Here is a 12573-nt window from a genome sequence, read left to right as displayed (position 1 = left end):
AATCTTGGGACGGATGCTTTCGTCCGTCCTTGAATGAGTGAAAGTGAAGTCGGTTTAATCTGAGTCCAGACTGATCTAGAACGTAATTGTGCATCGGTTGGGCTTATATTTTCAATTCACATGTTGGGTCTCTGTGCCCAAAATCCCGGATTTTTTTATTTTTTAGACCGGGTCCAGGTCTAATATTTAGGTGGCCCAAACCTATGTTACGATTATTTATTTAATAGATTCACATCTGTAAGATAAATATAAATCCCCATGCTTTGGTATGTTATCTAAATAGATAAAATCCTTTTCACCTAAAAAATTAAGAAGTTTCCGCTAAATCTGAATTAGACGGTTCAGAGTCCAGATTCGTAACTTATAAGCCCTATTCGCGTTAGGGTTGGGCCTGGGTTGACTTTTAACCCAATCCGATTTGCCCAACTTGCACCTACTGTCAGCTATCAACTGCCCCAAGGCTTTCCATGCATTCTTAATTTACTTTATAGTTTACACACGTCATGTTGGCTGTAGCTTTACATGCTACCACCCGTATCTTCCCTATTTTGTGCTAAAAACTAGGACGTACACTAAAACAAAATTTAACTTAAAATCTGTCGTCTCTTTTTTATCTCTTTTTTTATTGTACAATTTCCTTTTTTTTTATCTGTTTAACCTTTTTAACTTTCGTTGCACGAGAGGTATGCATAGCAAGTAGCTTTATGCTAATAAAAAACTGTAATGAATCTCCTATATATATATATATATATATATATATATATATATTTGTTGCCCACCATTAATACTTCGGCATGTGCCAACCTTTAAAAATGCTCCGCTGCTCCCTGAACATCTAAAGGAATTGGCCTTCTTTACGTTTTTGGCCCATTATAAATATGAACTTTTTTTTTATTCATTTATAAATATTAACTTTCACATGCATATCCCCATTTTGTGTAATAAAAAGAGTCTTACCATGGTTATGTAAACCGGATAAAAAATTGAACTATTTTGGGTCAAATGATTTGACCATCTGGTCTTAACCTGGATTAAACAGTTTTGGGATCCAAAACCGGACCCAGATCCATAACTGTTTCCCGGGTCAACCAGTCCGACTTTCTAGTCCGATCCAGTTTTTAAAATCATGAGTCTTATCTCTCTCATACCTTTTATTTTTTGACAGTCACAGGTGCATGCCCCCGTCATGTATTTTTGTATTCTCATATAGTCATATGCATGCATGCATGAGTAGTATATTAGACACATGATGACACAAGTGTACATCGGTCACAAACTGAACCCAAGTGCAAGAAAAAAATAAAGAGATTAGAAGGCGCGAAAGAAGGAAAGATTCAAGCTAGCAAATGTAATTAATGCACCAGGCATCTCACTAAGGTGCTTTGCACGTTCATCTATGTATCGTTAATTACCATGCAAGACTAATGCAGAAATCACATAATATTTGTGATCAACCTTGTAAATACACTGACAGCATGCATCTGAAGGACCGAGTAGATGCAGATATAGACGGCTGAGATTTTGGCGTATCAAATCTGTATACAGGAGAAAAAGAGTAACGCATAATATAAGATCCGAGACACTAGCTCATGGAAGCAAAGTGCAACCTAGAACTACTTAATCCGAATTGAGCTAACTGGGAGGCTCTATGCTCTTACTTCACTTAGATGCATTTTTCATGTGCTTTATAAACAAGCTAAGTGCCCTTTTATAACAACGTCCTACTGTGTGCAATAAATGCTAATAGGAACATTGAAGTATAACCGTTTGGTTGATTGAGTCAAACCCCTCCAGATTGAGACAAGCGTCTCATATTGACCAAGAATCTAGCCACATGGTCATCCAGTCTAGACTGGGTCAAATGGATATCTATTGACTCAATAAGAACCGAAATTTGGTCCATTTTTGAAAGACTGGGTCAAATGGACAACCACTTGTTCATTTTTGAAAAATACATTTTCTTCCATTTTTGCTTATGTTTTGTGTTTATTGATCTTTGAATTTTTCTATCAATTTCTGTTTTTCACATATGTAATATACATTCCCTTGATCAAGTTTGTGCATTTACTTTCACGATTCAATAATTTTTGTATTTCCTATTTGAGTGTTCTTCAATAATTTCCAATATTTTTATAATTTCTGTTGTTTTTTGCAATTTCTATGTGTTTTTCTATAATTTTTGTTGTTTTCTCTACAATTTCTGTTTTTTTCTGTTTTATATTTTTTTACAATTCATTTTACATTTTTTCTGAATTTTTATATAATTTATTACAAATTTCTGTATTTTTTTGTCGCAATATATAATTCTATACTTTATGCAATTAGGACATAGATTTTTTTTTTTTTAAATAGAGGGTCAAGTGAGTGGGTGGTGGTCATGGTCAAAGTGGTTGTAACCCACTCTGACGTAACATGGGTGACAAATGGGTTAGTGGGTCGGTATGGGTGGGTTAGTACTCAGCACTCACCCAACCCAACCCAACTCGCTCATTTGCCACCCCTAGGTGTAAGATACACCTAGAGAAAAGGCCATTAGTATAAGTGTATGATATATACCGGTAGTCCTTGTCCATCATATAGATGAGATATGACAATACTTCCGTCACTATATAGGTTTTATAGTTCTTTACTATTTTCCTTTCTTATAACCAAGGTTTAAAAGGCTAAAGACATAGTCAAGGTTCAAAGTATCGACATAGGCTAATATGCAAGGCTAAAGGCATAGTCAAGGTTTAAAGTATCGACACAGGCCGATATGCCAATAGGGTGTGTATCGGCCTATACCAGTACTTTTTTTAGGTTTTATTTATTTTTTTCGAAATCAATTTAGAGGGGTCAGTTTAAGGCCCGACTACCCTCTGAACCATAGTCAGACCCAATACAACCTCTGGAGGGGCGTATTAGGAAGCCATCAGCACGATACGTATCGGCCGATACGTATCGATACTTTGAACCTTGGGCGTAATTTAGGCAAATGGCCCAAAAAGATGAGACATAAGCCTCAAGGCGTTGTGAGTGTAATCCTCAAAGCTTAAGAATAAAATAAATAAAATTTTATAAATTGATGAAATAACATATATATACCAAGATAAAATGATAGAAAGTATAAATATCCATAGAACAAAAATTTATAAGGAATATGTTTCATTGTTTAATCATTAAATAAAACAATAACTAATCAACTAACAACAATAAACATTCTACATTTCATGGTTCAAAGTGCAAGTTTCTCAAATAATTCAAATGATCAATTTAGAAGAACAACAAACATATGAAGAATCATCCATATAATTGGGTATTAGATTTATGGCAATGGTTTAGAAGAGAGAAAACAACTTAGTTAATTTGATCTATGAAAAAATAATAATAAAATAAATAAATCCATTAGGAAAAGAAATGAAAAAAACAACAAACTTGGGTATAATAATAATAATAATGATGATAATAATAATAATAATAATAATAATAATCTCACTTGATATATCCAAGAGAAACTAATAGAACTTACCCCCCCCCCCCCATTTTATTTCTTCGCTACATCCATTTTATTTGTATTGATTCCGATCAATCAATCGAATGTCAATTTTTACTCTTAGGTTCTAATTCCCAGGTTTCTGATTATTTCCAATAGGGATCCCGGGATCCCTCAAAAGAATAAAATAAATGGAGGAAGAATAGTAATATTAATATATTCTATAAAAAGAAAAAAACCAAGTAATCCATCTCTTTTTTAGCATTCCAAAGCCAAAGAAAGAATTGATTGAGCCCCTATTGGTTTTCCATTTTTTTACTTTTTTATTTATTTGGCCCATAATTTTTGAAGTGCTGCATTGACAAATTGCAAAGTTGGGTTAGTGTTGCATTGACAAATTTACCTTCTTACCAAACATACTTTTAGCTATAATGGATGCAAACATGAATTCCAATAAAGCATATGTCTTTTTTTTTATCAAAAGTCCACTTGAATACAAATTTACTTCTTTTTTATTGATGTAATTTTACAACTTATTATCAATGTACATATGCATTGGAAAATGTGTTTTCTGTCATTTGTCAATGCATAAATGTAATGTTGCCAAACACAGGCAAAAGTGAATCAGAGTGCAAATTACCCTGAACCGAGATTTACACTCCATTTGCATCGTTTTCAAACACAGCCTTAAGAACAAAGACAAGCAAAATCTGTGCATCTTGCCTCAAGGTATACTCATACCTCAAGGCTTAAGCCTTTTAAATTAATGCATATAATTACAATGTTAGAAAAATTAAAGATTTAATATATACAACACTTGCACATTATTTTACAAAAAGAACATACCATTAACATTCTAAACACTCGATCATGAAAAAATAGTACTACGAGAGAAATTTATGGAGAGAGAGAGATGACCATATCATTAGGGCTGTCAACAGGTAGGGTTAGGGTCTGGGTAGAGGCCAATTAGAGTCAGAACTGACCTGACATGAAATATTGAAGACTTGAAACTGAACCGGAACCTGATAGGGCCTGTAATTTTTAGCCCCAGAACTGAACTGATCAGTTGTCTAGACAATCGGATTTGACCAATGGACCCAATTATAATATATATGTATATATTTAATCTATATTAGACATTATATACTATATATTATATATTTTATATATATGTATATAGCTCGAGTCGGGTTTGAATCAGTTTGGGACTGAATGAAATCAATTCAAAACTGACAATAAACAAGACACAATATTAGGACCCGAAACCGACCCATCAGTCCAATTACTGGAACCAGAACTGGCCCAATCAATTCGGGTCCGTTGTATGGGACCCAACCCATTAAAAGCCCTACATATCATCAAGTAGCCTGCTTTTCCAAAAGATAGGTCTTCTAGAAAAAGTTACATCCCACTTAACTGCTAGCTTGTTTTGGTAACTATATCTATCTTCACCTGCATACAAATTTTAATGAATAATAAAAAAAAATATAACACTTAAAATAAAATTCTACAAATAAATAAAATAAAATAATAATTTTGTTAATGAAAGTGATGATTCAAATCGGAAGAGTTCCACTAAAGACCTAAAGCAACCATTTCATAGAAGAAAAAGACAATCCAAATATTAGAACTTGGAAATAATCATTGTAGTAAGTGCTAAAAATAGGTCATTGGGAGAGTTTATTTCTTCTTCTCATAAAAGTAAATAAATTATAAATAGAGCAAAATTAATGATTTTTTAATCCTTTTTCTAAACAATACTACAATGTTAAAAACCGCCCTCCCCTTTTCTTTTGACTTACTCAAATCAATCAATACATATTATTCCAACAAGAAATAACCTCCTGAGTTCAAAGATATTAGATTATATTACTCAAGGAAAACGCAAATTTGCACCCAACCACAAACTTCGCAAAAGGATGAATACACACACCAATTGTCTCCAAAAGCATCAAATAAGCCCAAAAATTACATATGTAAGATAAATAAGTGAACGTATACTCATACATATGGCAACACCCACGAGAAGATATAATTGGCCTTGGTGAGTTGGTACCTAAAAAATTGATTGGGCAACAAATCTCTGGAATAAACAAAAAGTCTATATCTAATCCACTAAAACTGAAAATAAAATAAAATTCATTAGACTTGTTTAATTCATTCACCATGTAGATTGAAAGCAGGCAACTAAGATCAGAAAGTTGTGTTCCCTAATTCAGATGAGTCCTGATTTGGTTTGAATTATAAGATATGTTTGTTAATTAATTAACCTGTTTTTATTTAATTTATGCATGACTATGTTGGAAAAACTATTTTCTTGGTGCAAAAGAGGTTTACATGTCAAAGTCCTATGGAACCACCTGCTTTAGATCTAGAGTAGGAACAAAACCTGTGTGTTCAAACCAAACATGAAAACTAAACTGCTCTTTAATCCGTGTGGTGGGTACATATAGTTCAATATATGGGTTAAATAAGTTAATCAATGGTTTGAAAATAATAAAAAATTAGATACATCTATAAAATTGTATATTTATTAAACAAAAACAAGTATGATAATTATAAAGAATTTTATTAATGATAAAAGTAAAATACAAAATTTAAAACTAACCCAAAAACAAAACCCTTTTCCTATTTAAGCGACGGTTCAATGATTGAACCTTTTAAATCAACCCATCAATTTATATTACCATAATTAAATAATAAACTTAAAAAAGATAAAAGACAAATTATTAGAAATTTTACATTGCTTTAGTTTTGACAACAGTTTAAGTGGAAAACACCAACCGTACCGAACACAACGTTGATCACAAATAATGTGTATGTTTGGATAAGAAATGAAGAAACGATGCAACTGATAACTTGTTTTTTTATCATCTAACAATCCTCATTGTCGATAAATTTTTTTTTTATTTTTTTTGTTCCAATTTTGCGTACAAAATGGAACCACTCTCCATGCCAAACGATATATATGAACAATTCTTGACCTCTACATCATTCAGATCAACCCATCAATGAAAAAAATTAAGAAGAAAAAAAAAAGAAAAAAGACTTGGTTCAAAATCACCGACTCTCATTGTCGGCTACCCTATATCCTAACCCAACCTAATCCAAACCATCTCATCAAGAACAGAAAAATATGGTAAATTGTGCTTTGGGTCAAGCAGAGGCATCAGAGTCTGAGGATGCGAAAAATTAATTCATCAATAAAAAAAAAAAAAAAAAACAAAAAACTCAACACACAGAAGATAGAAGATAGAAGAGGGTCCTCCAAGCTCCAACTACCATATTCTAATCACAATAATGATGATGAGGATGCATCATCCTCCAAACAAACAATGCTTAGAAAAAGGTTCCTCTTCCTTAACGTATCACATTATTCAACTAGACGAGGAGACGCTCTTAACGCCTAAGCCTAGCCAACATTACAGAATAGGACCACTTTTTTATGCATTATTTATTAATTTATTTATACTAAGTTACTAAGAAAGGTGATAAACGAAAACAGTGGTGGTTGTGCCTTGTACATATTTGCTGGTCTCTTCAGTCTTAAGAGTTGGAAAGTCGTTTTCTTCTCCTACCTTTTGGTGCGGTTGTTAAGTAACCAAACTCCATTATTTATTATTATCAGCTTTAATTTCCCTTCAAACATGTCTATTCTCTTATTCTCTTGAGCAGCAGCAGCACCTAGCTAGCGCATTTCCAAAGTTGCCCCCCGCTCTCAGCACTTTAGCAGGAAACATGCCACTTAACCACGGTGGGCAGTTTTGTAAAATTAATGTATCATTGGCAAAGTTGTGGAAAGATGGCATTCCATAATTATGCAAAGATATAAACAAATATTAAGAAGGCATGTGCATGTGGTGGCGTAATTGCAAGGTGGAAGGAAGATTATTATCTTTTGTTTACTTTTCTGTTTCCACTTTCCATCCCCTCCCATTCTCATTTGTCCTCCTCCTCCTCCTCCTCCTCCTCGTCATTCTGCTCTCTGAAGATGGACTGCTCTGTCTGCAGTCCGGTGCCGATAATCTTAAGGCCTCACAGGAATACAATATGCCCGGCTTGCTATGAAGGAGTAAGAAGCATTATGTCCTTCTTAAACAAGCTAGAACTCGATAAATGCATCGATAATAAATCCAACGCTGCTGCCCCTCCAGCCCAGTCCAATTCTTCCAAGGCAAGAACTGCTTTCATCCTTTCCTTTCTCGTTTCATTGTTGTTTTCTTTCTATTTTTCCTTTCTCGTATTTGATTGTTGTGGGTAAAATTGATGGCTGGTGTGAACTTAATTAATTTTCGACTTGTCTTTCTTTTCCCAATTCCCAGTAGAGTAGACTATGTGTTGCTTTGATCGGCCAAATAGCATAGCAAATCCTCATTTCTGGTCCGTTCAAATACAGTTTTTATCGTACGTACCTTATATCTCAATTATCTATGAGTCTACAAGGAACTTCAAGTACCATCCGTCCCATCTACTCATACCTCAAAATTTCCCCTGCCGTCGTGTCTTCGAAGACCCAAATGACCGGTCAGATACCACAATTTCATAGGTTGAATCCGCTAGCCTATATGAGTCTGAGCTACCATCGCTCTTGGGCGTCGGAGTTCGCTTTCGCTCCTTCCACGACGCTCAGGGAAATCAGATTTCCTCCTCACGGATGTTTCCAACTTGCGGCTGAGGTGGGTGCGAGGACCAATTCTGTGAGAGGAAATCCGACCTTACGCTCTCTGGGATTGACACGTTTTGAGGCCTTTGTGAGCTTATGATTATTGTCCGTTGAAACGAGGATTTTCTCCGATTGTGCATTTAAAACAACTTTATATTCGTATGTTTTTATTTATTTAGGGGAAGATATTCCATTGCTCAGCTGCAGATTGTTTAGGCTCAGTTTAATTAGAAAGAGTACGAATACAAATATGTATATTATAAACACATATAGAATAATACAAAATACAAGATTTTATATTTTATGTATTTGTATTTATATTCTATTTAGAACGAATATAAATACAAATATGTATATATATATATATTGTATTTGTACTCCTTCCAAATTTAGCCTAATCTTTATGTAGAGTGCAAAATCTTATATTTTATATTATTTTGTATATATTTATACTTATATATTTGTATTTGTATTCCTTTCAAGGCCCAGTTTGAAAAAAGTACAAATGCAAATATATATAATGTAAATACATATAAAATAATAACAAAATATAAAGTTTTACACTCTTTATTTGCATTTGTACTCCTAAACTGAGCCTAAATAAATACTGAAAGATCAAAAAATAAATTCCTGAGATGGCTACCAACAGCCCAAACCATGAAATCAAAGCCTTCGATGAAGAGTTAAAATCAGAGTGCCCCCCACAAGAATGTGCCCTACAACATTTCAAAGCACATCCTCGCCGTGTATTAAGAACATCTCCAAATGATAACATTATCATTTCTGAAATTACCATTAGAAGATATTTTTAATACACCGCAGAGATGTGCTCTGGAACGTTGTGGGGCTGATTTGATGTCTTCGATGAATTGTTGTGGCCCCCCTTGAACTAGACAAAATAACGTCATGGTAGAACCACAGCGATAAGTCCAACAATCGCAGTTTTAGCACCTCCCACCTGCGTTCATGCTAAGTCCTAACTACCGACTCTATGACTGGTTAATCCAATTATTCATGTTCAAAATTAAAATCATCAAAAGAATAGAATATAAAAGGAAAAAAAAAAAACTGACAAATATCATCTAACTGCAGTGTTAAAGTAACACTGGGACCGATCAGTGTTTCATGCATATGAAGATCCACACTTTATATGTGCAAAATACTGATGTATTCACTTTTGGTGTTTGGCTTTGGTTAGTGAAAGCCCGTGCTCATACCGTTCCAATCTTGTATCTGAAATATCTCTCCATAAAATAAAATATATAAATATGAAAATATTTCGAATACAAGGCTATAAAAGCTGTTCGAATCGGCGTTACATAGACTGAAACCGAACTCTCAGAGTTTTAATGGATTCCCTAGCCTAGTGTGCACAACTTTGACTTTTCACATATACATGGGTTACATGGACAATCTACAATGGATGTTACGTTTTATCGTTTTGTGATTTAGGGGTGCAACTGAAAAATTCGGTTGGATTGGGTTAAAGGTCGTTCTAGTACTAGGGTTGAGGCCTTGAGCGACCAACCAACCCAAACCAACATTTTTTATTAACTTTTTCGTGTGTTCGTGTATTTATGACTTATTAGTATATTAAATAGATCATAAAAAATTGGATTTTTTTTTAAGGCAGGAAAGGTGTTGATCAATTTATGATATTGGATCTTGGCATATAGTGGCATATTGTATGAGATGACCAATTTAACTGGTTTTCTCTAGTTAGATGTAGAGATCATATGCCCTTCATTGACTAGGGATATTAAGCTTCCAATTCCAAAGCTTTTTTTTTTTTTCAATTTTCCTATCTGAAAAATTTTGCATTCTACCAATTTATCACATGGGATATTCTTAATTTGTTATAGACTTCACTCTGGATTTGCAAAATCGTCTATCAGGAGTTTTTAACCATACGATACTCTTTTGTCCTTAATTTTTTTAGTTTGAAAAATGATAGGTATGTAGGGAAGATATTAATGCTTAAACCAACTAAAAAGTTGTAAGTTCCATTATTTAGGGTTTCAGAGACCCTACTTTGCACCTTGTAAGACTTCTTTCTGCAAAACCAGGAAGTCCGTTTCTTACTACGATCAGATTGGTTGTTGGTGTAAATTTGTCAACTGGGCTGGAATCAGCCCTAACGCAATAGCCCAGTCAGCCCAATACGGAAAAATTACGACCCACCCAACAAAATATTCGGACTGGACACTGGACAGTTGGTAATTGCTATCAGGTTGGCCCAACATGTTACAATCATAGCACTGCGAAATAACAGAAGTGACTACATCGCTGTCGTTGTGATTTTTATGTATATTAAATGTATCCTTGTGGGAATAATCAATCTTTTAATAATTTTACAAGCGGTTGGAGAAAAGAATCACGATTAGAGCTACGTTTGATGGCTGTGTTAGGGGCTGTTTAACCAATAATAACGCCCCACGTAGCAAAAACTTTATACATAATCCAGTCACATATTGGCAACATCTTCCCATGAATTTAGCACACAGGTATGGGAGATGTTCTTAATGAGAAGAATTTTTGCTTACAACAAATCCGAGTTCCTAAAAAAGAGCCACTTTAGATAATACATGAAAGGTTGATGATTTATAATTATGGGACTTTGTTTTAATTTTTCATGGCAAATGAAGTTGGATTTTTTATTTTTAGGGAATTGCAAATGCGTTGAAGTGGATGAAAGAGATGAAGGAGATTGAAGAAGGGTTGAATGAGAAACTGGCTTTCCTTAGTGAGTTAGTTGTTGCGTTTAGAGATGGAGTCCACACTGATATTCAAGTGAAGCCAGGCAATGGACCTGCTATACCGGCCCATCGAGCTTTGCTGGTGAGTTCTTTTCTATAAGCTGTAAATTAATTCTTTATGAGTTATGACAATGCCAAAGTAAGGGAAGGTTGATTGTCATTTTGGGTTGGCAGAGTATCTGTTTTAGTTTCTCACAGCCATTTCAAATCCTGTACTTCTTTATGAAGGTGCATTATTAGCCACCCAAAAGAAAGCCATCTCTCAGATTGCTACTTGCTAGTAGGGGTGATCATGGACCGGGCCGGGCCTGATTTCAGGCCTATAGATATATTATGTATTATAGGTGTAACATATAAATATATGAGGACTGGGCCTGAGACAAAACCTAGGCTCAATCACAAAATTCTGGGCCGGGCTGAAGATGATCACCACTAATTGCTAGTTCTTTATACAGAGTTATTTTATAGAAAAAAAAAAAAAAAAAAACACTGGGCTGGGCTGGGATGACAGTATCAGGCCTGACTAACATTCCCAAGTGTGGACCAAACACTTGATTATGTGCCATTGTTTCAGAAAAAAAAAAAATGATGATGAATGTTGAGTTTTGATGATGAGTTGATTCAAATGTTGCAGGCATCAAAATCCAACATTTTTAAGAACATGCTCGAGTCTGATGGGTGCAAAGCTCCACCAAATGATACAATCTGCCTGCCAGAATTGAACCACGAGGAGCTTGAGTCCCTCTTGGAGTTCCTTTACAGCGGAAGCTTGCCAATAGAGAAGATAGACAAGCATGTCTATTCCTTGTCGATGGCAGCTGACAAATACGAAATCCCGTTCCTGCAGAAGTTTTGCGAGCAGCGAATGCTTGAGTCCCTGGATTCGTCTAATGTACTTGATGTTCTAGAGATCTCAGAAGTTTGTTCCAACCAATTACTCAAGGAGACTGCCTTGAACTTGGTAGTAAAACACATGGAAGATGTAATATTTTCAACTAGATACGATGCTTTTGCATTCAAGAACCCTCATTTAAGTGTACAAATCACAAGGGCTCTGCTGATTGAGATGAAGAACAGAAAAAGTGTTGATTGATTGAGAGAGAGAGAGAGAGAGAGAGAGAGTATACCAATTAAAATGGCACCAAGCGATTAATTTTTTGAATCTTTTATTTTGAGAGTTGATGTTCCCAACCAATGTCCTCTCATGTAAAAGAGATTAATATAGATATGACTTTATACTGTCTAAGATATGCTCCCGACATGAAAATCATCACATATGTCCCACTTGAAATTCCATCTTGATCATACTAGTAAACTGTAGATGGATAGATCATTGATAGCTCATCTAAGATAGTTAATTAGTGATACAGTTTTACTAGTTAAAATAATACATTTCTACGTGAGGTGTCGTTGGCTTGAAGACTTAAAAAGTTCAACCTTAGTATCATTTAAAGATGGTGTACAGTAATTCCAAGCTCAACAGACATTCCATGTTTTCTGGGAAATACTACCAAATCCCAATTAGTTCCTTTACATACATACAAGGTTCTCTCATGGTTCTACCTAGCTTCTACTTGATTCTTTAAATCCTGATGTACAATAATGCTCTAACGCAAATATGATAGTCTCGATACGTATGTGTTTAGTGGCCGACCAGCCTCTCTGCTCCACATGCGTAC

At 34.7% G+C, this 12573-nt stretch overlaps 1 protein-coding gene across 1 annotated transcript; it reads left to right on the top strand.

Annotated features, from left to right (window-relative positions):
• Positions 1 to 7169: 7169 nt before the first annotated feature.
• LOC104597217 (BTB/POZ domain-containing protein) lies at positions 7170 to 12153 on the top strand. The gene is made up of 3 exons (XM_010258658.3): positions 7170 to 7649; positions 10803 to 10976; positions 11529 to 12153. Exons 1-3 carry the CDS (start codon positions 7467 to 7469, stop codon positions 11985 to 11987), a joined length of 816 nt encoding a protein of 271 aa, XP_010256960.1. The 5' UTR covers positions 7170 to 7466; the 3' UTR covers positions 11988 to 12153.
• Positions 12154 to 12573: the final 420 nt, after the last annotated feature.

The sequence above is a fragment of the Nelumbo nucifera genome, chromosome 2, assembly GCF_055504915.1.
Source record: "Nelumbo nucifera cultivar China Antique chromosome 2, China Antique-T2T, whole genome shotgun sequence".
Classification (NCBI taxonomy): domain Eukaryota; kingdom Viridiplantae; phylum Streptophyta; class Magnoliopsida; order Proteales; family Nelumbonaceae; genus Nelumbo; species Nelumbo nucifera.
The sequence above is the reverse complement of the archived record's forward strand: the minus strand, read 5'-3'. Positions and strand labels throughout refer to the sequence as shown.